We start from the raw sequence: 26,565 nt of genomic DNA, 5'->3' as shown, positions 1-26,565 counted from the left end.
AAAATTTTCACATAAAAATTTTGCATAAAAGACAATTGGTTGTGTTATTTAAGAAGTATTTGTTATTCATGCTATTTCTTGAGGAAATATTACAAATTTTTCTCATGTGTGAAATGATAGGAAAATATTTTGTATTGCATGCATAATAGCTAGTGAGTTAGCTAACTTTTGGAAAATGAATAATTAGTGTGTTAGATTCTTTCAAATATATCTATATATATATATATATCTATATATATATATATATATATATATATATATATGCAAAGAAGTATTTGTTGTGTTAGAACTCTTAAAAAAAACATGCCATTGTATACATTATTGAATTAGATTCTTGGAGAGGAACACTAATAATAACATGCTTTATTGTGTTAAGATTCCTTTGGAAGATTCTTTAGATAAACATATACACTTGCATGCATGGAAACATCTAATTTTTGTATTAGATATTTGGAGTAAAGTAAGGTGCAATCGCATATTATTGATTGTGCTAGGATTCTTTTGCAAAAAGTAATATGCATTTGAACACCTAAAAGGATTAGCTATAGTATTAGATTTTGTTTTGGAGAATATTATATATAGTTATTGAGATAGATCTTTTGGTAAGAGAAAAATGTCTCTTTTCATGCACGAAAGAATAAATATTATGCATCTGATCCCTTAGAAAATAAATGTGTTTATTTTTCCATGCGATATTTAGTTAGTTTCATTTAGAAATTAATACATGTTTCATATGTAAGAAGAACAAGCTATCATGTTATTTTCTGTTGGAGAGGAAAAGTAGTTGCATGCAAGAAAATATAACTATTATGTTAACTTTGTTTGGAATGGAGCTTTTGTTTTTAAATACAATATCCATTGTGAATAGTTGTATTTTGGAAAAGATGTTTTAGGAAAAAAACATGCATTAACATACATAACTATAAAATCTATTGCATTAATGCCCTTCGAAAAGAAAACATAACAATAGGAACAAAGAAAATTTCTTATGTGGCTAGTTCTCTTGAAATCTTGTTATGCATTTGCATGCACAAGAACAATATTGAGTATGATAACTTTCCTTTGGATAAAATGTGAAATTGCATGCAAGATTATGTTGGTGTTTTGTTGGAAAGATGGCTTTTCATAGTGATTTTCTTGTTATTAATGAATGTGCAATGATGTTAACAAAGTCATTTCCTAACGCTCTTCTTATGTTTTATGCATGTGCACAAATAAATGTTGAAGTGTCACTAATAAAGGTTGATTATTGATTTATTAATATTTTATCTAATCATGATATGAAATGTGCTGACGGCATAAATGGAAGGAAAGGATGGCGACTTGTGTAAATGATAGTTCATGTTTAACATTGTGGTAGATAAATATTTGTTAGTCCATACAGATTGAGAAATTCCAACTTCAGGAGGATCCAATGATGGAAACATTCAAACCACCAAGACATAGAGCTTGATGATTTGTGGGTAAATGATATCATGATGATTGTAATATCTTATAGTAAGATGATTATTCTAAGTAATATTTAATGAAACTGGTCAAGGGATGGACTCCCTTATAACTATTGAGTGAGGGGTGAACAACCTCATGAGCGTTTAATAGTAAAGTAAAACGTTAGCTGCTTTTCACCTTACACAGTTTCTAGGCCACATCGGTGTCTAATGATGTGACTGTTCGTTGTGCCATTTTTATGATGTTAATTCCTTTCACAATGTGATGCTTATGTTATCAAGAATGTGATTTACTAACTCAGTTACAAGAATCATGGAACAATGCATACTTATAGCAAGAAATTTAAGCTAATATTCTACAATAATGATAGTTAATGGTTGCATAACTCACTATGATTTTACTAAATATTTCTTTATGTAATGATGATGCTTATTCTAATGATCATTGAGGGAATATAGAAAGTAATTTAGAAAGTTACACATTGGTAAATGTTGAAAAGTTTTCCTAACTCCATGCATTTTCATGTGAGTTTACCGAGAAAAGTTACGAGTGGTATTAGAACAAAAGGTTGCAACATTGGCACCCTTTGGGAATCATTAAGCAGAAATAAAGTAGAGGTATGATGCTAGTGGGCATCATCTCAGGTATGATTCTAATTGAACTTGCAGTAGGCTACAATTGACATGAGATGCATGAAGCATGATTAATGATCGCATTAAAGAATAGAAATGATATTGTTGCTTTAAAATTTATATGCATTACATTTGAATATTGATGTGGATAAAAGACAATAAAACCTTTGTCGTACCTATCAACAATCCTGAGCACTGAGTAGTTATATTGAGGTCTAATTTCCAACCTTTGTATGCATAATATTACAATAACGATTATGGTGCATAAAAAAAACACATGATTAAAGTTACAATGTGTTGCTTATAAAGAATGAATGCATGTATGGTTTGTGTGATAACTAAGGAATGTAGAAATTGGGGTTGACCATGAAGAGGATAATATAATGTTTAAAAAAAACATTGAAAAAAGGGCTTTAGATGTCAAAAATGAATAATGAGTCAAGAGGAATTCATATAGTGAACTTGAATTCAATGAACAACTCATAGTAGCATAATGTTGGGTTGCTTTTCTTCATGTAGAGTTGTAGATGAACGTTTGCATTCCATGTGTTTGATAAAAGTGGTAAATGAGAGCCAAAGTTTTGTTGTTTTGAAGAATTTCATCCTTGGGAGTTTTGTATGTGATTCAGCTAAACATTAGGGGATATTCGTCACTTTCACACCATTTACCCTAATTATGATTCAAAAAAAGGGTTTTTCACACTCGTGTTCCATAATTTGGTCGATTGTGCTAATTTGTCGTTGCCCTATAAGGATTGTTGATTGTGTTGTTTTGCATAAATTTTACCATCGGTGATATTAATATGTTTCATGTTTATATATATGTATGTATATGTATATATATATATATATATATATATATATATATATATATATATATATATATATATATATATATATATATTATTTATTATTATTATTTATTTATTTATTTATCTTTCTTTCTTTCTTTCTTTCTCTTTTTCTTTTTCTTTTTTTTCTTCTTTTTTTTGTGAATTTAGGCTTCTGTGATCCATAAATATAAATGTAAGAACATCTTTTTGTATTAATAACATAACATATTTTTTGTTGACACGTTTTGAATCATCTAGTGTTGTTCATCATCTTGTACTAATGATGAACCACACTGGATGGTTCGAAACACGTAGACAAAAAATATCTTATGTGATTAATACCGAAAGATTTTCTTAATTTTATGATTCATGCTATTTTCTAAATTCTAGTTATTGTCTCTCTGATAGTTAAAACATATTTATGGCAATCTATTTCATGTGTGCTAACTATTTGTTAAAATTCCTCAATGGTTGTAAATTTCATATTTGCAAACTATTTGTTAGAATGCCTCATTCACTGTATATTACATGCTTGAAAATTGTTTGTTAAAATTCCTCAATGGATGTAGATTGCATGCTTGCAAACTATTTCATAAAATGCCTCAGTGTTTGTAAATTGCATGCTTGCAAACTATTTGCACAAAATTACATGTTGTAGCGGTTATAAGCACCCTCCAAAATTTTGCCTTAGCTTAATTTTGGAGCATCCCTACCAACCATCCTTAGCACATGTCTTGCACTGAGTAAGTACATAAGCTTCAGTTGAGTTTGAGTGGCCTCCCAACCTATGTTGTTCAACTTCTTTGCCTCCCAACTAGAGGATGACATTCCAGACTTAGTCATTTTTCTGGCTGAGGAGCTCACCTAGAAAATTTCACAATTTTGGAGGGGAACCAGCCTTCCCTCCAAAAAATGTACAATCCAGTTGGGTTGCCTGCTAGGATCCAAAAATGTGCAATCTAGCTAGGCAACCATCCCTCTAAAAACTAAGCAATCCAGCCCAACACTGGGCTCCACCTCAGAAATTGCCCAATTCTGACTAACACCAAGGGCTTCAGTCTAGAAATTGTGTAAAGCAAGAGGGACAACCAGTCTTGCTCAACCTAGAAACTACGCAATTGTCTTTCCTAGGCTTGCAAACTATTGCATGTGCTTTCAGGTTGATCAGTCCCCCCAGGACTAAGAAGTCTCGATTTTCATGCATGGGTTGCTTTTCCTTCCAAAAGAAAAAATAAAGAAAAAAGAAAAAGAAATCCGTATATTCTAGGGATCTATTTTTACTAGCTAGAGGTTACATGCAAAGACCATTTTAGAAACTTCCTACCAACTGTCATTTTTTCCTAGATTTGCAGCATGCACGTCATAAGCCTTATCCTTATCAAACTTATTTATTCGACGCTGCAGAGCTCATTCCTCACATCGATTTTGTAGCTCTAACATCCCACATCACATCTAAAATTCTTCAGCACATTCATCTCAAATTTTTCAGGTAAGTCTACTATTCATGTCTTTTGATGCTTTTATGTTGCTTTCTATATTTCACTTTGTATGAATGTTGTTTTCTTGGTTTTCTTAAATGCCTATTGTCATTTTAATGCATGTTAACTTGTAGAAGCATTATTTAAGTTTTTCATTGCATCTCATTGTTCTCGCATGCATGACATTGTTTCTGCACTGACAGTCATCATTGCGGCAACTCGCTTCACACACATGCTTGTTTTCTCGTTTTCTCAATCTTGCACTCACTGTCTGCATGAAAAATCATTCAATCTTGTTTAAACTTAGCATGGATGTCATTGTGTGCATGCATGCGATCCCATCCATAGGTACACTCACCAAAACGAAGTCAAATAACCAATTTTCACTGGAGATGGACATGTACATTGATGAGTTGATGTGCGTAGCCACCAGTGCAGACTTGGAGATCAATGAAAACACTATGCATCACTATGTTGTTGGTCTATCTGCACTCAATACTATGATGCGCACGCTACCAGAGGAGTTGGATAGAGGCGCGAAATCAGTGTACTCGGACGCAATGGAGGAAAGAGTGCACTTTCAGCAGGATGTCACCATTGAGAACGCGAACACCATAACAGACTACCAAGCTTCGTATCACTTCCCCATCGTCGATCATCGCACCCACAACTGTCCAAGTCTTAGTAATTCCTTGCATGGCTTACTCAAGCCTATTTTTTCTCACATGGTACATGTGCAGATTGTAATGTAACATCTTGTAAAAGTGAAAGACCAAGTGTTGAGAATGTAATAACTGTGTAGTAGTTGAAGAGTCATGGGGATAGGTGAAGAGTCACAAAGTAGAATGTCAAGGGTCACCCCACCCTTTTCTATTTATAAGACCTCATAACTCATTGTACAGGCTTTTGGGATCCAAGCTTCCTATAGGTGTATCTTAGAGAAAGGTTGGAGTGTATCGTAACGAGCCTTGGATCCTCCACAGTGCAGAGCTAGTATATCTCCTTAGAGGACTAAGCAACAGTGATTGTAACATTTTGTTGTCGGGAACAGTGGTTGTTCATAGTTGTATTTATGATTGGATCTTTCACTTTCTTAATATAACAAAGCCAACACATTTCATGCATATGTTGTTATTGTATTTCAGTCACCTTGGTTACTGTAATGATATATGTAGTTGTTGTTTACGCAAGTATGTATGGACTTTTCTATATATGTTTATATGAATCTTATGATGTCTTGTTGGTTTAACCATTACTTTGGATAATTGGCTAACTTTCTTTCTACCTTGTGATGTATCTATGCTCATGTGTTCCCTTCCAAGCTGCGTGTTGTCACAGGTTTCCTAGGGGCACACTAATTCCCCCGTTCCATGTTTTAGAACCTCTCATGCAACTTCCTTGAATTGCTACATATGCCACACAATTTCTACCAAAAAGGACATCTTACTCACCTCTACGCATAACGCAGTCAAGGTGATACTATACTACCCCAATGCTCGGACTCCTACACCAAACGATCTGAGGTCTAGCTGGGTCATCTTACTAGGGAGATCTGTAAAGCCCCAATTAAATCTTATCTTGTAATTTTTTATTAATGTTTACATTACCTGAAAATATTGAGAAATATTGGTCTAATATAAAATTCATGATTTCTATTATTCAAATTCCCCTTTCCAAATTGAATTTTAGGTAGGATATGGTCTCGTTCCATTATTTCAAATAATATATATATTCATCTTACATTCCCCAATGTACTCTCACATTTACTTGGGAGAAGACATGGTCTTCTCCAACTAATTATCAATATATATATATATATATATATATATATATATATACATATATATATATATATATATATATATATATATATATATATACACACACATATATATATATATATATATATATATATATATATTCATCTCACATTCCCCAATGTACTCTCACATTTACTTGGGAGAGGACATGGTCCTCATCTCACATTCCCAAATGTACTCCCGCATTAATTACCTAATTTTATATTCATACCACATTTCCAAATGTACTCTCTGATTTACTTGGGAGGAGAGAAGTCAACTGTAAGTTTGAAGGGAAAATTAATGACATTAATGAGAGGTGGTTGAGGTGGAGAAGAGAGGAAAGGCATAAAAGGGGAAGGAGTAAGGGAGAAAAGGGGTGGATGGGTCTTGCTTATGATTTTGGGGTTGGCTGTGATTTTAGGATTTGCTGTGATTGTTGGAGACCATAGGAACTTGTGGAGGTTTCTTGGGTTGTTGAGAGGAGGGAGATATTTTTCATCTTGGTCGGGATCATTCATCTAGGACACACACTACATCTGGTTGGACATGGGCTTGAAGGGCTAGGAATCCTGTGGAGGTTTCTTGGGCTAGGAATTATTTCCTAATTGGCTAGGAGGTAAATCTAGTTGGGTCAGTCAAGAGGAGAGTTCAATAGGAGCAGCAGGTCAAAGGCATCTCCAGCAACCATCGATATAGGTATTCCTCTTTAGATTACTAATGTAAATTTATTAAAATGAAATGTTCACCATAAGTTATAAGGATTAGAATGTAAATGGTAAAATTTTATTTGTTTAAAAGTGTTGTAAGTAAACTATTGCCTCTTATTGCATTTAAATTCATCAGAAATAGATCTATTAGCAAACCTTAGGATAGGGCTCTTACATATGGTATCAGAGCTTTGGTTCAATATTTAAACCTTGAAGCCTACCTACTAGAGAATATATATATATATATATATATATATATATATATATATATATATATATATATATATATATATATATATATATATATTACAAACAAATTTAATTATATGAAAAAAATTGAATTATTAAATATCATGGACAATAAATTTAATATACATACATATATATATATATATATAATTGCAGTGCAGGATACCGTAGCGCCAACTAGGGTTTTAGTTATGCTTTGTGGGATCACCATGCTCTCAAAAAAAACCTCAGAAAGATCAACCCTACAGCTCAAATCATCTGAAAATGGTTTATCTATCACTCAGCGCTGCCCTTGTTGCAGCAATAGTGGAGCAACAGTGGAGGGGGTTTATTTACATCTTCGGAATAGTGGCAGACTCTACAATATGATGCAATAGCATTGATGTTCCAAAAGTAGTGCAAACAACCAACAGTGGCAGACTCTGCAATATGATGCAATAGTATTGATGTTCCACAAGTAGTGTAAACAACCAAGAGTGGCAGACTTTGCAATATGATGCAATAGTATTGATGTTCCACAAGTAGTTTCAAGGGTGTTGTCAGGCCAAGTAGTAACTCTCCAATAGGCAGTAAAACTGATTCAATTGATTTCATTAGGTATGCTATTGTTATACAAAAGGGTGTGACTGCTCAGTTCATCTCCTGATGACTGTTCACATTCCTAATTTAACTATTTACATAAATTCACCCAATCGTGAGGATTTGTCAACATTCCCCCCTTAATCTGAAGGGATATTGGTGAGTCCAAGCATCATTCTGAATCTTTCAAGTTTTTCTCTTCCAAGCGCTTTGGTGAAGATGTCTGCAATTTGCTCATTTGTGGAACAATGACGGGGATGGATTGTTTTGGCCTCAACATGATGTCGGATAAAATGATATTTAGTATTGATGTGCTTTGTTCGATCATGGAACTTTGGGTTCTTGGCCAACTTTATTGCAGATGTGTTGTCAATCATAAGTGGAGTTGATTGTACTTGTTTTACCTGCAAATCTTCAAGAATTTTCCTGAGCCACACAATTTCTTTTGTTGCTTCAGCTGCTGCCACGTATTTTGCTTCTGTTGTGGAATCTGCTGGTGTAGGAACTTACAGGGTAAGTTCTTCAGACAGAACACCAAAGGAAACCGCTCACAAACAGATCACAGATCAATACACCAGTATTTTGACGTGGTTAAAACCCTCAAAGAGGGAAATAGTCCACAGCTTGAGCCAACGCGGCCACTTCAGGCAATTTATTAATAAAAGAATGAAAATTTACATATGCTTCCCTCATAGACGGATTTCCCTACAAATGACCCTCCATGCTCTTTAAATAGAGATCATGGACCAATCGGGTGTTAAGCCATGGATCAAGTGTCGGTAATACCGAGGAGAGAATGAACCGTCGGATCACTACATATCGTGACTGTCGGATTGTAAGTTACAAAATGTACATAGTAAAGAAACACATTTTACCTAACTCTATACTAGACCAAGTTGTACTTAACTATTTCCTATGTGTCGGAATATCCTAACATCCCCCCTTAAGAACAACTTGGGATAGGATTGAAGGATTTACAAATATGACACAATAGGAGAAGGAAGGAGACACTAGAGCCTATCCCCCCTTAGTGACAACTTCCTAAACTCCAACCATAAATCGAAGTTTAGTGAACTTCGCCTCTGTGAGAGCCTTTGTAAAGATGTCTGCAACTTGATCATCTGTTGAACAATATTGCACTTCAAGAACATGGTCGTGAATGAGCTTTCTGATGAAGTGCATGTGCAGTTCAATGTGTTTGCTACATTGATGTTGGACTGGATCTTTGCATAGCTGAATGGCACTTTGATTATCACACCAAAGTGTAGTCGGATGCTGCTGTTGAAATCCAAACTCTGACAGGATCTGACGAAGCCACAAGGCTTCCTTACTAGCTTCTACGGCACCACGATACTCTGCTTCTACTGAAGAAAGAGAAATGACACCTTGTTTCTTGCAAGCCCATGTAATAGGTCCTGAACCAAGAGTGAACACATAACCTGCAGTAGACTTCCGATCATCAGGGTCACCAAACCAATCGGAATCAGTGAAACCAACCAATAGAGGAGCTACTTCGGCACTGTAATGAATCCCAAACTGAACTGTACCTCGAACATAACGAAGTATTCTTTTAGGTACTTTCCAATGACTTTCATGTGGGTTTTTCATAAATCGAGCAACAAGGCCAACGCCAAAGGAAAGGTCAAGACGAGTATGGGTTAGATACAAAAGTTTTCCTACAAGTTGACGGTATAAGGTAGCATCAACTTCAGGAAAAGTACAAGTGACTGAAAGTTTGACTCCAAACTGAAAGGGAGAAGAGGCTGGCTTACATTCTTCCATGTGAAAATGGCGTAGAATATCACAGGCATACTTGGACTGTGAAAGGGAAATACCTTCCTTGGATTGCAAGACTTGAAGACCGAGAAAATAATGTAAGTGTCCTAAGTCTATCATTTCAAACTTCCTTTTAAGGCTAGACTTCACATGGTTTATAAGGTTGGGATCACTACCAGTCAGGATAAGATCATCAACATAAAGAACAAGAATGATAAGAGACTTGCCCACTTTCTTGGTGTAGACAGTATTGTCAGAATGACACCTAGAAAAGCCATTTTCTAAAAGAAAGTTATCCATTTTGGCATACCAAGATCGAGGAGCTTGCTTGAGACCATAAAGGGATTTCTTAAGCCGACATACAAGGCTGGAGTCTGTTTGTATAAAGCCAATAGGTTGTTCCATACAGATTTCTTCATGCAAGTCCCCATGCAAGAAGGCAGATTTAACATCCATCTGATGGACTTCCCATTTGAAAGAGGCAGCAAGGGAAAGAACAAGGCGGATGGAGTTCATTTTGGCAACAGGGGAGAAGGTTTCGGTATAGTCAATGCCTTTAACTTGTAAAAAACCCTTAGCAACAAGACGAGCTTTATGTTTATCAACTTTCCCATCTGGTCCATACTTGGTTCTGTAAACCCATTTTCATCTAACAATTTTTCGTCCCTTTGGTAGAGGAACAAGATCCCATGTATCATTTGCCAATAATGAATGATATTCTTCATTCATAGCTGCTTCCCAATCTGGATGGCCTGAAGCTTCTGCAAAGGTGTCATGATCATAATTCACTGAAGCTTGAGCTAGCAAAGAAGAGGCTCTCTCGAACTGAGAACGTGTACATCGCTGATCTGTAGGATCACCGACACGATCACCTGCTGCATCCCGAGTAGCACGGACCCATTTTGGAAGCTGAGGAGCTGAAGGAGGATCCTGAGAAGGTGGGGGAGGATTTTCATCCTCGCTTTCATAATCTGAAGAAGAAATATTTTCAAAAGTAGAAGAGATAGGGGGAGGTGGCACATCCGCCGAACTAGGCTCGCAGGCCGATATATTTTCAGCAAACTTTACATCTCTTCTAATGGTAACATTTTTGGACTTAAGTGGAATAAGTCTATATCCTTTGACATCTTCAGAATATCCAACAAAAATACATTTTTCACTCTTAGGTTCTAAAGCTTTATGTTTCTCATCTGGAATATGGGCCCATGCTTCACTTCCAAAAACACTAAAGTGACTTACATCTGGTTTGATTGAGCTCCATGCTTCTTCTGGAGTGATATTCTTTAAAACCGTAGTAGGAGTGCGATTTATGATGTAATTTGCACAGTTAATTGCTTCTTCCCAATAATTAAGACTAAGTCCTTTAGATTGAAGCATACAATTAGCCATTTCCTTTAAGGTGTGATTCTTCCTTTCAGCTACACCATTTTGTTGTGGAGTAAATGGAACAGTATGTTGCATTTGAATTCCATTCTCAATGCAAAAGTTGATGAATGTGTTTTTAACATATTCTCCGCCATTGTCAGATCTTAGCTTAAGATTTTGATGTCCAGATTGTTTTTCAACAAAGGCCTTAAAGGCCAAGAACATGTTAAATACTTCACTCTTGAGTTTTAAGAAGTATACCCAAGTGCGTCTGGAGAAATCATCAATGAAAGTTAAGAAATACTTGTAGCCATAGAATGAAGCAACTGGAAGTGGACCACATAAATCACTATGCACAAGCTGTAAAGGGGCTGAGGCGTGCCAAGAGGCACATTTTTCAAAACTGTCCCGATGATGATTTCCGAGTACACATCCGGAACAAACACCATCTCTGCAAGATACCATTGGAAGACCTGTCACCATATTTTCTTTACATAGATTCTGAAGAGAGCGATAGTTTAAGTGACCAAATTGCTCATGCCAAAGTTTGCTCACTTCATCATTATGAGCAACAAATACTGAGGGAAGATTTGATGACCCAAAGTTGGGAAACTTATATAACCTTGTAGAATCATCAGCAATGCCAGTAGCTAAAATCTGTCTAGGATCTCTTAGGTCCTTAATTACAACATAGTGAGGTGAAAATTCAACGATTTTACCTTCACCTGAATGAGCTATCTGATATACAAATAGAAGGTTGCAGGATAAGGTTGGAACACCTAATACATCATTAAACTGACCATTGTCTATATGAACAGTTCCAGTCCCTACAACACTAAGAGATCTATCATCACCAACATATATATTTTTGGTGTTACAATCATTTAAAGAAGAAAACATGGCTTTGTTTTTGGCCATGTGATAAGAATCTCCAGAATCAATGAGCCACTCATGAGAATGAGAAGAAGAAGATACATTTACTGCATAGCCAGACCGAGATGCTTGACAACCACATGCAGAAAGTGCCATTCCTGAAGATGAAGTTGAAGTTGAAGAGTGCTCCAAATGGATGTTATGCTTCTTCATTGCTACTTCCAAGGCTTCCATATTCTTAAAGCATTTGGATTCTAAGTGGCCATCTCGATTACAAAAGTTGCAATGTCTATCAGTCTTCTTCCCTTTTTTTTTATTTGTCTTATAATTTTGTTGAAATGATTTTTCATTTTGAGGCTGAAATTGCTTAGGACCCTTGTTTGGTTTAGGACCATTCTTCTTAGGATACAGCTTCTTAGGATTCTTTGGATTTGGTTGTTGCTGGGCGGCTAACGCTTTCTTAGAAGAGTTTCCAAGATGAAGAAGACCAAGGTGTAAGAGTTTTTCTTGTTCTCTTATTAAAGAATCATAAAAGGAATCAAAGGAAGGGGACTTGTAGGTTTGTCCTTGAGAAATGAAGGCTTCTCTTGTAGAATGGAAGGTGGAAACAAACACAGAATAGGCTGGTCCCAACTTAGTAAGAATGGAGTAGATAAGGCTACTATCTTCTTTCTTAACCTTAACACCTTCCAAGAGAAGTCTGAGGGTCTTGAACTTGGACAAAAAATCTTCAATGCAAGAAAAATTATTGGGGTCCAATGTAAGCAATTCATTTTCAAGTTGATGGGCTCTAAGTTCATTTTTAATTCCAAAGACTTTAGTAATCTATTTCACTGCTTCATCAGGAGTATCAAGTTCTGCAATATGGAATCTAAGATCTAGAGAAATAGACATCCCTATCAACTCACATGCTTGGTCTTGCCTATTTTCCCATTTAGCTGCCTTGTCTTCATCTTTCGGTTTGGTCTCTTGGCCTGTGGCTATTCTATAAAGACCTTTACTTCTAAGTAAATCCACAATGTAGGACCAAACAAAAAAACAAAACCCAACATGGACATACAAAAAAAAATGAACCTTGCGGCTCGAAGTTAGCTTTAGCCGGAAACTAAATATTTTCCTCAATGTCTCTGATTTTCTGAGATAACACTAAGGCGCAGCGGAAAAGAGCATACACATCAGAAAAATCCTTCCTTTCTGTTCCTGATTTGCCCAGATCGCACAGAGTCGCAGGGAAAAGAGCAGACACAGAAATGAAAGGTATAGATCCAGTAATAAAAAAAGCTAAATAAACCGAAAACCAAAATAAACAGAGAGAAAATAACTGTAAACTGCAAATAAACACTGTATACCTCCAGATCTTAAAAAGGACGCAGCTACGGCTACCGGAAACCTTTTGGCGTGAAACGAAAGGGGTTCCTCACTAGAATAGACACTCCCAAGACAACGGAGTAGTCCTCTCGGCCCGAAAGTAGTTAGAAACAGTAGATCTAGGAAACGATTGTCAGATGCAGTTCTACCGGCTTGAGATTTGGATCACCAATGGACGCGACCCTCAAATAGCTCTGATACCATGTAGGAATTTACAGGGTAAGTTCCTCAGACAGAACACCAAAGGACATCGCTCACAAATAGATCACAGATCAATACACCAATATTTTTACGTGGTTAAAACCCTCAAAGAGGGAAACAGTCCACGGCGTGAGCCAACGCGGCCACTTCAGGCAATTTATTAATAAAAGAATGAAAATTTACATATGCTTCTCTCATAGATGGATTTCCCTACAAATGACCCTCCATGCTCTTTAAATAGAGATCATGGACCAATCGGGTGTTAAGCCACGGATCAAGTGTCGGTAATACCGAGGAGAGAATGAACCGTCAGATCACTACATATCGTGACCATCGGATTGTAAGTTACAAAATGTACATAGTAAAGAAACACACTTTACCTAACTCTATACCTAACTCTATACTAGACCAAGTTGTACTTAACTATTTCCTATGTGTCGGAATATCCTAACAGCTGGAACTAATTGTTTGCGTGATCTCCAGGAGACAGCTCCTGATCCAAGACTCATAGCATATCCTGAAGTAGATACCCCATTTTCTTTGTCTCCATCGAAGTGTGAATCAGAGTATCTGATCAAACTGAAGTCATCCACTTGTGTGTACTTGATTCCAAAGTCTTGAGTTCCCTTCAAGTACTTTAGAAATATTTTTACAGTAGACCAATGTCCCTGACAAGGTTTTTGTATAAACCTGGAGAGGATTCCAACATCAAATGAAATGCTTGGTCTGGTAGTAGTAAGGTAGTTGAGACTTCCTACAAGCTGTCTATACTTTGTTGCATCCTCAAATTCGTTTCCTTCAATAGATGTGAGCTTTAAGTTTTGTTCCATTGGAGTAGTAAGAGGATTGCACTCTGTCATGCCAAATATGTTTAACAAATCTCCAATGTATTTCTTTTGAGAAAGAAATACGGACTTTGGATGTTGGGTTACTTCAATGCCAAGATAGTAATGAACATAGCCCAAATCAGTCATTTCAAAACTTTTCCCTAATTCCTTCTTTATGGATGCAATGTAACTTTCATTGTTCCCTATCATTAAAAGATCATCTACATATACCACAAGATATACAACTGTTTTGCCAACTTTCTTGACAAATAAAGTTGCATCATCAAGATCAAAATGATTGAAGTTGAGTTTCAGAAGATGCTCAGTTAGTTTTTCATACCAGGCTCGCGGTGCTTGTTTGAGGCCATACAAGGACTTCAGAAGTTTGCATACTTTATGTTCATGTCCTTTCACAGCAAATCCTTCAGGCTGGAACACAAAAACATTCTCTTTTAGATCTCCCTTCAACAAGGCAGTTTTTACATCCATTTGATGGACTTTCCAACCGTTCTGAGCTGCTAGTGCAAAGAGTGTCTGGATGGTGGCCCATGTTGTTGTGGGGGCAAAAGTTTCCTCATAGTCAACCCCTTCCTTCTATGCAAAACCTTTTGCCACAAGCCTAGCTTTGTGCTTGTCAAGTGAGCCATCAACTTTGTACTTGTTCGTGTAGACCCACTTGCAGCCAATTGGTTTGGTTCCAAATGGAGGATCAACTAGCTTCCAAGTGTCGTTCTTTATGAGGGCATCATACTCCTTTTGCATCGTTTCTTTCCATTCATCATGAGAAACAGCTTCTTTAAAGGAAGTTGGTTCAAAATCTATAGACAAGTTCAATTCACAATCATAAGAAACATCCATATCAACAGGTGAATTAGAGTCATCTACATCACCTCCATTTTGCTGGTTTGAATTTCTGGTTCTTGATTTTCCAATTTCATCAGCATGAACACTTTCAAGTGTCTTTGTTAGCCACTTTGGGGAACCTTTCTGAGATGGTCCAGGCTGCTCTATTGATTGAGTTGGGACTGAATCAAGATTGAGTCTCCCAATTCTATCAATTACATCACTTAAAGCATCATCCATTGTTGGAGTTTCATTCGGAGGAGAGTGTTCTTCAGAAGAAGATTCCACATGTTGATCTAAAATAGGAATCCCCGCTTCAAGATGTGGAATCTGATTATCAAATTCTTGAAATGATTTTGTTTTTACGAATCTATCCAAGCGATCAAGTTGCCGCTAAACAACATTGTCAGATTTGGATGATTCAAGAAAAATTACATCTCTAGATACAACAAACTTTTTATTTACTTCATCATAGAGGCGGTATGCTTTGGAGGTGTTTGAATACCCCAAGAAGATACACTTACGACTTCTAGCACCAAGTTTGTTTCTATGTACCTTTGGTATCAAAGCATAACAGGTGGAACCAAAGACCCTGAGATGTTTTATCGAAGGAACATGTCCATACCACAATTCATAAGGAGTCTTGTTTCTTATAGCATTAGATGGAAATCTATTCTTTATATATGCATCACATAGAATAGCATCAGCCCAAAACATTATCTTTACATTTTTGAAGAAAAGCATGGATCGTATGATATTCAAGATTGTTCTATTCATTCTTTCAGCTACACCATTCTGTTGGGGATTATAAGGCACAGTTGTTTAATGTTTGATCCCATGTTGGTGAAGATAGTTTTCAAATTCATTTGATGTAGATTCTTTTCCATTATCAGTGCGAATATACCCAATATGAGATTGTGCATCATTTTCAATCCATTTATGAAAATTCTTGAATGTTTGGAAAGCATCAGATTTGTTCTTCAATAAATAAACCCAAGACATTCTGGTGTAGTCATCAATAAATGTCATGATATATTTATTTCCATTTGCAGAAGGAACAGGCATTGGACCACATAAATCTGAATGAATAAGTTCAAACTTCCTATGTGCTCTTGAATGTGAATCATGAAAAGGATGCTTGCTATACTTTCCTAGAATGCAAGCATCACATTGCTTAAGTTTTCTAGGAATTGTAGGCAAACCAACAACACCATTTTTCTTCAATAAGTGGAGACTCTCATAGTTTAAATGTCCAAATCTAGCATGCCATAATAAACTTGATGGATGTGTACCTTCTTCATGATGAGAAACATATGAGAAATGTTGTGCATGAGCAGAGGTTCCTTGCAGTTTGAGAAGCCTTTCTTCTTCTATTCCCCTCATGACAAGTGAGTGGTCAGATGCTTTTCTTACCTCAAGCTTGCCATCAAACATATGAATGGAGTGACCTTGCTAGTGGATGTGGACCAAGGACAGCAAGTTTCTCTTGAGCTGTGGGAGATATAGAACATGATCCAGAAGAAAGTCTAGAAGACCAGGCAGTTTAAGCCTGATTGTGCCAAGCCTTGATGGCTTGATTTTTGATTGATCTGCAAAGTGTACTGCTCCATCAACATTGTCAGTGAAATCCTCAAAAAAATCTTTTCTATGAGTCATGTGACAGGTTGCTCCTGAATCAAGAAACCAATCATTTTTCCAAGAAGCAAGTGAAGCATTAAACAAATCTTCATTTACTCCAATGTTACATTGTGCCTCAACATAGTGAGCGGATTCAGGTGCTTTACCTTTGTCTGTATCATCAGTTTTACCTTTCTGTTGGTTTCTTTTTTGCTCAATTTTGTCCCATGGTAGCTTGCATGTAGAGGCATCATGTGATCCATTTCTTTTGCAGCGAATACAGTGTAAATCTTCCTTTTCTCCTTGAGAATGTCTGCCCCCCCTGCCTCTGAAATATCTTCCTCTTCCTCTTTGTCCACCTCTTCCTCTTGTAGAATCTTGAGCAGGATGCTTTTCTTTATGAGCAAGGCACAAAGTCTCTTCAGAAGACTCAGGGGTTGTCTTCTTTCCAAAAGCTTTCTCTCTTTCAACAAACTTTTTCAAAAGAGGGTCAAAGGTTATATCTTTGAGATTTCCATTTGCTTGCAAAGACTCAAGATAATTGGAGTAAGTAGGATAAAGTGCCTTGAGAAAATAAATAAGAGGGATATCGAGCTCAAACTTAGTGGATTTGATATCATGCATTATAGACTTTACTTCAGATGCAAGAGCAAGAGGATCATTGTTTTGCAGTTCAAGAGTGAAGAGTTTAATCATGAGTTGAACAACTTCAAGTGCAGAATGTGAGTCATAGAGTTCTTTCAGCTTTTGTAAGGCTTCAAAGGTAGATGAATATGATGAAATATGGCAACTCACCTCTTCATTTACAGATGCTGCGATTAATGCATAAGCTTTGCTGTTCTTGTTTTCCCAAATGACGAGCTCTTTGTCTGAGGTAGGCTGTATTGGGTCATTGTCTCCTTCTCCGACACAAACTCCTTTCCACAACTCATTGAAGATGAGGGTGTGTTTTATCATCTGGGACTATTCAGGATAGTTCTCCTTGCCAGTGAGAACTATTCCTACCATGGAGATGATTGAATGCATTATGTAAAAAAAACTTTTGCTGATAGAAAAGAATACTTCTGCCAATGTACTCAAAAAGAATTCTCAAAATATTTCAAATCCACAATGTGACCCATATAAATCCATCATTGTATAAGTTCACCTCACATAAACCTCATATAAGTTTTATATAAGTCCATCATATAACTCTCATAAAACTTCACCTTATAAATCTTATATAAATCTCATAAAACTTCACCTATAAATACCATGGTCATGCACATTCTTTGAACTGTAATTTACAGCGGTCAACTTCGGCAAAGAATCAAACATATGAATGGCACCAGCAATCAAATCGGATCCAACTATAGGGATAGAAGCACAGAATCTCGGTTGCAAATGGAATTCGAACTATTCAAAGCTACATTCGAACTTATTTGAAACATCCACATTCGAACTTATTTGAAATGGTAGTATTCAAAATGTATTTGAAATAAATAGCAACATTCAAACTTATTTGAAATAGCATCATTCAAAACGTATTTGAAATAAACAATAGCATTCGTTGGATCGTATACCATTCAGGCAGTATTGAAAACAGTGATAACGAGCGTTTGAAAACTTATGGGATCTCCGCTATGGCACCATGAATCTCGGTGGAACCTCCAAGGCAGTATTGTGTGGTTTGGAGAGGCGGTATCCGCAGAACAGGAAGCTCTGATTCCAATCTGGAAATTCAAGCCGCCAGCAGTGCCGCCCTCGGTGGTAAGGCCTACTCCATGGACGCCGGCCTCGAGGTACATGGGAAATGTGAAGTTCAACACTGGTCTAAACTTATTTGAAACAACAGCGAACGTATTTTTTTGAAATGGCACTCAAAACGTTAATAACCAGCATTTCAAAATTTTCATAACCAACGTATGTCATTTCAACAGCGTAACGCCACAACACGCCATCAACACAATTTCCATTTCAATCCAGCGCAGTTAAACGCATCATCATAGAGGACGGAGGATAGAGGCGTTGAGGACAACACTCACTTCAGAAACGCATACAATAATACAGCTAAATGCATACCAATTCACTGAAAAAAAGCAGAGGACAGAGGCGTCAGAACAGTGCTCAGGTCAGAACGATAGAGAACAACACTCAGTGGACAGTGCTCAGACCAGCGTATAGCCCACAGTAGCAAAAATGAAGGGAGTTACAACTTATTTTGAGAACTGGCTCTGATACCATGTCAAGCCAGGCAGTAACTCTCCAATAGGCAGTAAAACTAATTCGATTGATTTCATTAGGTATGCTATTGTTATATACAAAAGGGTGTGACTGCTCAGTTCATCTCCTGATGACTGTTCACATTCCTAATTTAACTATTTACATAAATTCACCCAATCATGAGGATTAGTTGTCAACAGGTGTAAATGAAAAAGTATTCATGCCCAATACTGAACCATCAACTGTATACCAGATCATTAAACATAAACTAAAACATGCATGCTATATACCAGATCATTAAACATAAACTTAACATCCATACTTTTTAAAAATTTCTTTTAAAATTGTTGTTCATGGTAGAACGTGATTCTATAGAACTCTGAGTCCAGAGAGACAAATTCCTATAACAGTGTTAAGTAGGATCAAAATATCTATTGATAAATTTATTACTTAAGCTATGGATACCCATGATGATTAAGATGAACAAACTTAGATAGTTTGGTGATATCTAGACACCAGCCCATCAAATGCAAAATATCACTCATCTATTTTGATATGCAATCTTGGCTAAGCACACATTCATTTTCAAATCTAATCTACTCAACAAGAAATTAATTAAAGATTTCATGTTAATGCTTTCCTGTTGAGAAAGTTTATTCATGTTACTTCAGCAACATGTTAGCAAACATCATTAAATTACAAGGCATACCAGATTATTAAGTAACGTCAGAGTATTTAGATAGATTACCACTTCTATAGAAATAGCATAGCCAATATTTTAAAAGACTACTAATACATAAACACAAAATCCCCATCGAGAGGCAACATAACCCTATAATGTAAATCAGCATCTGATCAGATCTGTGGTATTGGCATCACAAAAATCACTAGAAATGAAAACCCAAAAGAATTGAGCCCTTTCATCTTTAAACCAATGAACTGTCTACACTACTAACCCTAAGAAAGATTCATCATGAGTAAATAGATATATGTAGCCCAGGCTTTGAATAAGAGTTGATTTACTTAACACAAAATACCAGAAAACAAATAGCCCAAATCATCATAACCCTTTAATACCCATATTTTACTTGTTTCCATTCTCCTCAATTTCAAAGGCACTGGTAGGGAAGGATTTCCCAATTCCAGTAACACTCTTGAAGTAAATATTCCCACTGGATGGGTCATCAATGGAGATCTCAGAGATGGTGATCCAGAGGAGCAACTCCTTGCTCTTCACTCCAGTCAGTTTCTTCATCTTGTGTTGCTCAACATAGGCAGTGATCTTTGTGCCATATTGGACCATTTTCCCAATCTTCTTGAAATAGGTCTCGGTATTCTTATTTTTTTCTGCCACACAGACCCCCATTTCCTTCACGTAACCAGATTCTTCAATATCCTCAAGGGGCAGCGGGCCCTTGGGAAGGCCCATCTCTACAAGTAAGTCGATGGATTTCTGCTTGCAAATTTTGCTCCCTTCCGTATATATATTTGTGCACATCCTTTCCCTGTTTGAATGCTGCCAAACTTGAACATGTTGAAGGAATACCAGCTATAGTTACTGCGTTTGGCTTGACATTTGTACATTTCATTTGGTGAAAGAGCTTTAGGCTCTCGTCGAAACCTCCATTCTGTGCATATCCACCAATTATCGCAGTCCATGGAACCACGTCTCATTCAGGCATTTTGTTGAACGCTTTGTGGGCATCATGTATGCAACCACCTCTCAAATGGTATGGTGAATGACCTTCTCTGATAGCATCTATTTGCCTTGCAGAAACTAGTGGCACTAGATCTTGAAGCGGTGTCATATTCTTGGAATTATGATTCTACCTATTAAAAGTGTCTAATAAGATATGTTGCTCTTGTAGATCATAGATACAATCATTTTCAGAGTAAGCAGTACATCCATCCTGTTGATGTTCAACGGTAGAATGTTGCACTGGATATTTCTGCATTCGAACCCTCTTCATGGCAGTACCCTCATAGGGCAGTTCCTGCTAGCATATCTGGCTTCTTTGGCATAATTGAATTCCAATAACCTCTGGATTAGTGTGGTTGCCAGTCTGCACCATAGAAGTATCATGATACTCATCTATAAGTTCCTTTCCTCCCCAAATTTCATTAAGGTAATAACTAAGTGAGAAAGAATTAGCTTCAATATTATTTTCCTGAGATGCCTGTGCAGTATGAAATATTTCCTCTATGATTTCTGCTTCCTCAAATGTTTCCAGAGTATTTGAAAATTGAATATGCTCCAAGTCTCCAGGTGTATTAGAGTCTACACCAGCTGGAATCCAATCAAAGTCTTGTACCCAGTTGAGTGGACTTGAAATTACTTGATGTTTGCATTATTTATCAACTAAGCTAGAGATGTAATGCTACAATTTTTATCAGGATAATCCAAAAGAACATCTAACCATCTCTTAACACTCTCTTCATTCATGTCAATTAAATTCTCAGATGATGTTTCAGATGGAAGTTTTAAGTTTGATTTATTTTCACCTTCTTGCAAAACTAGTGATTGATGTCCAGTATAGAATGTTTCAGCCAGATTTCCAAGTAAGGTGTTGTTATTTGCACCATCTGAATCAATTTTCTCAATTGGGGCAATAGATTGGTCACCACTTTTGTTACTAATCCATTTTCTTGACCATATGACATAAGGCAAAAGAATCTTGTAAACCTGCTACTTGGCACTCCTCATTGAGCCAATACTCATGCATAACCCAATTTGTCCTTTCTCAAAATGGAGCACGACCCATGTAGAATACTAGTGTATTTTGTTCCAATTGTGCTCCGTTGAGATGTAACTTTTCGGTCCTTACCAGTTGCTTTCCAGTAACCAGCTTCAGTGGCCCTGTTAGTACGTGAGCCATTTGGATACTTCCTATCATGCAGACTAAAGAAATGCCACTATAGATTTTTTCTTTGAAGGCAAATTTTATCAGGCAAATCCCATGGTTCACACTTATAAAGGTCCACCTCAGGAATAATGTCACGCTCAATATTATGGCCGTGTACTTTCCTCTTCAAGTAATAAGCAACAAGTTCTTCATCTGTTGGGTGGAAACCAAAGCCAGGAGGCAACGAAAATGGTGCCATCAAATTGAAACAAATCTACTTGTGTAAGAAAATTGATGTTTGAGCAATCTGTATGAAGATTAAGAAAAAAAAGGAAAATAAAAACCAGTTCAAATCTGCAAAAGGAAATTAAGGATTTTTACTCTCACTCAATTCATTCCAAAACAAAATCCTTTGCTTAGAAAAAAGGTTAGAATGAGCCAAATCACGTGTAAAAGTGGGAAGAATTACAAAGAGTTTCAAGTTGACTATCATTCCTATAAACTAGCTAGAAGGGTATTTGAAACCTGGCACTATTTTAGATTTTCATTTTTCCTAGAAAACATTAAGAGTTATAAGAATTTCCGCATAAGACCATGTTCATGGCCAGAATAGTCAAGTCCCTAGCAAAACTTTAATGATTTCGAGGAAGTTCCAACCCAGTCTCCATCCTCGATTCCTAGAAAGCAGAAAAGGCCAAATAAACTCTGAAAAGAAGATACAATCAAAGCTTATTTTTTTCCATGACATGGGGACTGGATAGTTCATAGACTCCACCCAAGGAAGATCCTCCAGGCTGAGGATTTGACATGAGCATGAGGCCATGAGAGAACCCATAAAACACAAAAACCCAACCCAAGTGATGTGCCCATCATCAACTGAGGCTTTGACAATACGAATCAGCATACACACTTCTTCTTGGGCATAGCTAACAATTTAGGAAAATGGAGACCATCAACCATGACAAGGGAACTTTCTACTACAGCTTCAGAACTTGTAACAGAGCATCAAACAGTCAAGGGATGAGTCAGTTCCTTCTCTACAATAATGTATTACATCTACTTATGCTTGGAACATCAACCAACCATGGCCTCCTACCTATTTCATCAACTAGAAAAAGAACAAACATAGCAACTCAATCTCTTAATGGGAAACATTGACCAGTCCAAGCTAGAAACATTCTCACTAATAATAGCAGAAGAAACTTTCAGCAATATAGCTGATTCCAGATTTTCATGATCCAAACTTCACAAACAACAAACAAAGATTGTAGACGACATGCCAAGAACCCACTTTATAAAGATAGAAGATGTTAGATAAATAATCTTACATTTTCAATCGGAGCAAGATAAACTAAACAATGGTTAAGGAGGCAGATGAAAAAGATAATACCACCCATTACTTTTTAGTCTAGTTTGCTGAGGAATTAAAAGGTGGTTATTCTCTTCTTGGTAAAGATCATAGTATGATATGTTTCTTTTATTCCAAGGAAAATCTTACAGGATTCCCCCTCTTCCCTGGAATATCTGGGGGAGGGAAGTTCAACCACCAACCACAATAGCCACTAGCAACCACAATGGACTCAGCCAGATTTGAAATGGTGACCTACAACCTCTCTCTCAGCAAAATGCCTTAGGAAAATAGTTCAACTTCAACTGACAGAGTTAACCCCTTAGGGCATAGTAAGATATATTTTCACTTAACTACCTGCCCATCAATTTCATGGGATTTAAGAAAGTTTATTCACCCAAACAAAGTTTCACTCACATAACCCAAACTGGCTGCCCTCACACACTAATGGTTGGTACATCTTCATAATATCCAATCCTTTACTGCTTAACTTCAATCTAGCCACTTATCTTTAAGTCAAGACTTCCAAATCTTACATGCATCGCACGTTCAAGACTTTCAAGTCTTACTCATTGCACATTCAAAACTCATTTGCCAACAAGAAAAACACTTAAAAAAAAAAACTCTTTGATAATTCGATATAAGAGGAATATATTGATCTCACCAAAGTGTGTATTTTTAGTTTATGTTTGAACTCATTAATGTTCCCATGCTTGCCCACTCTCTATCCTTGATTTGAATGAAACATTGCTTCTTATCACAGGAGCCTTTTGAGTAACATGTGATTTTAGGGTCCTAGGAATTCTCCGAACTTTGATAATGGAGTAGCCATGATTTTTGCATAGAATCTTGAAAGTTTGACATCAAATTTTCTTGGATACCTTCAATATTTCTTAACTCTTCAAATCCTCACATTAAAGTGCTCTCACTTTTGTTTGAATAAGTCGCATTCTATCAAGGCCTTTCAAAGAAGATTTTTGCACTATTATTGTAAACCTTCTTATATGCAGTAATCCCTTGATTCCTCCATTTGAAAATAATAATAATAATAAAGCCATTCATTTTATTACTTTTGAGAATTTTGAATAGTTTTTAAAATTAGTTGGATATTCCCAAATGACAATATCTTCTAAAGATTCAAAGGAGTGGGTGCAATTGATGTTATCATTGAAGTTGCTTCAAGATTTGGATTTCAAATTTCCAAAATGTTTCAATATCATTAAGAAGTTTGGGGATTGATGACAATGTTATTTAGGCCATTGATCATATTCTCATTTTGAAGGTTTTGTGGAATCATTGTCAACTCAACTAATGGTCAAATTCAAACAAACAATTTAGTTGCACATTGGGAAGGAGGGAGACTATTGAGAAAAGTGTTATATATCTATCTATTTATATATTTAGAACCATTCCAATGTTTTTAAAGCCACATTTGTTTTTCATAAGGGCTCATCTATTCCCAGATTAGTCAAGATTTTTTTTTTATTTCTTTTTTGGAGAGCAACCAATTGAGCCCCAATGCAAGGAGCTTCTTAGAAATACAGTTTGAAGGATAAATATTGCACTTCCCCTGCATCTTGATTTATAAGCATTTTGAACTCAACCTCGAACTTTGATACTCTTAGGACATGTACTTTTGATCTCAGGTTCTAGGCATTTTGATTAAGCCATCAACATTGGTAGAGTTAGAGATAATTAGGTCAAGCTTGTGCTTGCTTTTGAATTTGTACCTTTTTAGGTCTTATTTGTTCGAGTGTATCCTTTAGATGGATAGCACATAAAGAGCTACTATGGCACCTTTGTTAACGTCCTCTAGGCCACTTAATTCTACCTCTTGTTCAATAGGGTTACAGAACTTTGAATTCTATGTCTCACACAATGAATAACAATAGAAATCTCTTAATTATTTCAGAATAACAATACTAATACATTGTGTTGTTTTGAAATGCATGATTGGTAGGGTTGCCTCAATGATCCCAAATAAGGAAAAAATGAAAGAAACAACTTCAATTACTTAATGCAAAGTGAAGGAAGGCACCGCCATTATATACTCTAGTACTTCCAACAAGATAACCTTCCCCATTTTTATGAATGTGCAGATCTCTTAAAGATGTACAAAGAAGAGGTTGAGAGGCCAAAATTTGCCAATCCAAGTGAATAAGACAATAACCATGCTATTACAAATGACAATGTACAAATATCCCATCTCTATAATGTGGTAATGAGATCAACAATATTCCATTGCTTGGACATGCAGCCCAAGTTCATTAATTGTATAGTTAATTCTACCACATCACAATGATTAAATTTGGCTGAAGGATGTGTCACTTCAACGTGGTCTCAGAATTCTGATTGAAGAATGAGGTGAACTATATTTTACATGAAAATTGCAGTTTTGTTCCCACTAATTTGTACCCGAGGTCTTTGTTTTGATGCCAACCTCAGTGTCTATTAAATATATGGATGGTGTGAACAATATTTGCACTAAAAATTGCAGTTTTTGAGACAATAATTTATACCCAAAATGTGTCCAAATCTAAAGAATGTAGTCAGTTCTATTTGACACATGAGGGTGGCTTTTAATTCTGACGATAGTAGATTATCATTATTCTTATTTAAGATATAGTATATTTTCCATTCGGATAGTATGATTATCTTTCAGATAGTATATTTGTCATTATTCATAGAGGAAGTCATAATAACAAATCTTGAATTTGAGAAGTAAACGAATATCAAGCGTGGGAATTCAGATTACAATGTGTTGAAATACCCTATATGTCACATTAATGATTATTCTATGTGTGGTGGAATCTTCTAGTGAAAACATATATTGAATACCATGGACTTGTGTAAGGCTTATCATGGTAATTGTTTTTAATGATCTTAAATTAAATGAGAAGATCAATTCGTAGAGACATTGGGGTTTTAGAATGGAATCTTATTTAGTCAATGAAAGACCAATGAAAATATTAGAATACACTTTGACCCTTATTGTAGTGTTCAATAAAAATGTCGTGAAAAATAATGTGTCTCTAGTTTTGGATAATAGGACCCTCAACTTTCTTCACAACTTTTGTGGTCACTGGCCACTTGTGAAAGGAGTAGGCATCTTCAGAAATGCGGTGCCATTTAGAATGGAAATACTAATAACAACAGGGCAAGGGAAAGTATTCCATTCGTTTATTTATTTCTCATTTCTCTGGTCATATTGTGAGCTGCAATATATATCATGAAATTGTTTTACTACTAGTAAACAATGATTAAATATATAATAAATTTGAACCTTTGACATTTAGAGGAAATTTCTCTCAATAAGTACAAAAATCATGCTGGAAACTGTTTCTGAAGTTTGGAGTCTTTTATTTTTAAGTTAAATAATTGGTTTGGAAGATGAAAAACTAGCAACTTGGAAGAGTGGGACTTTTATATTCACTGAGGTATTAAATAAATTATATGCTTGAAACTTATACTAGCACCTTCTAGTGGAATTGATAGTGCACTAATCCATTGCTTGCCAATATTTTGGTTTTGGTACCACCTTATAGCATATCTAGGTTCAAATGCTATTTCCAT

General features: G+C 36.1%; 1 protein-coding gene and 1 pseudogene across 1 annotated transcript; both read right to left on the bottom strand.

Moving 5' to 3' along the window:
- Positions 1-19,885: 19,885 nt before the first annotated feature.
- Positions 19,886-20,230, bottom strand: LOC149219257 (uncharacterized). The gene has a single exon (XM_089386765.1). It carries the CDS (start codon positions 20,228-20,230, stop codon positions 19,886-19,888), a length of 345 nt encoding a protein of 114 aa, XP_089242891.1.
- Positions 20,231-21,434: 1,204 nt separating this feature from the next.
- LOC149219256 (NAC domain-containing protein 54 pseudogene) lies at positions 21,435-21,916 on the bottom strand (annotated as a pseudogene).
- Between the last annotated feature and the right edge of the window lie 4,649 nt (positions 21,917-26,565).

This window comes from Pinus tabuliformis, chromosome Q, assembly GCF_031772625.1.
Source record: "Pinus tabuliformis cultivar Carrire ecotype Pingquan chromosome Q, CPIR1, whole genome shotgun sequence".
Lineage (NCBI taxonomy): Eukaryota > Viridiplantae > Streptophyta > Pinopsida > Pinales > Pinaceae > Pinus > Pinus tabuliformis.
This window is presented reverse-complemented; position numbering and strand designations above follow the sequence as displayed.

What these genes read in the sequence shown, in the direction of transcription:
- LOC149219257 (XM_089386765.1), bottom strand. Translation starts at nt 20,230, where the DNA reads ATGGGCCTTCCCAAGGGCCCGCTGCCCCTTGAGGATATTGAAGAATCT.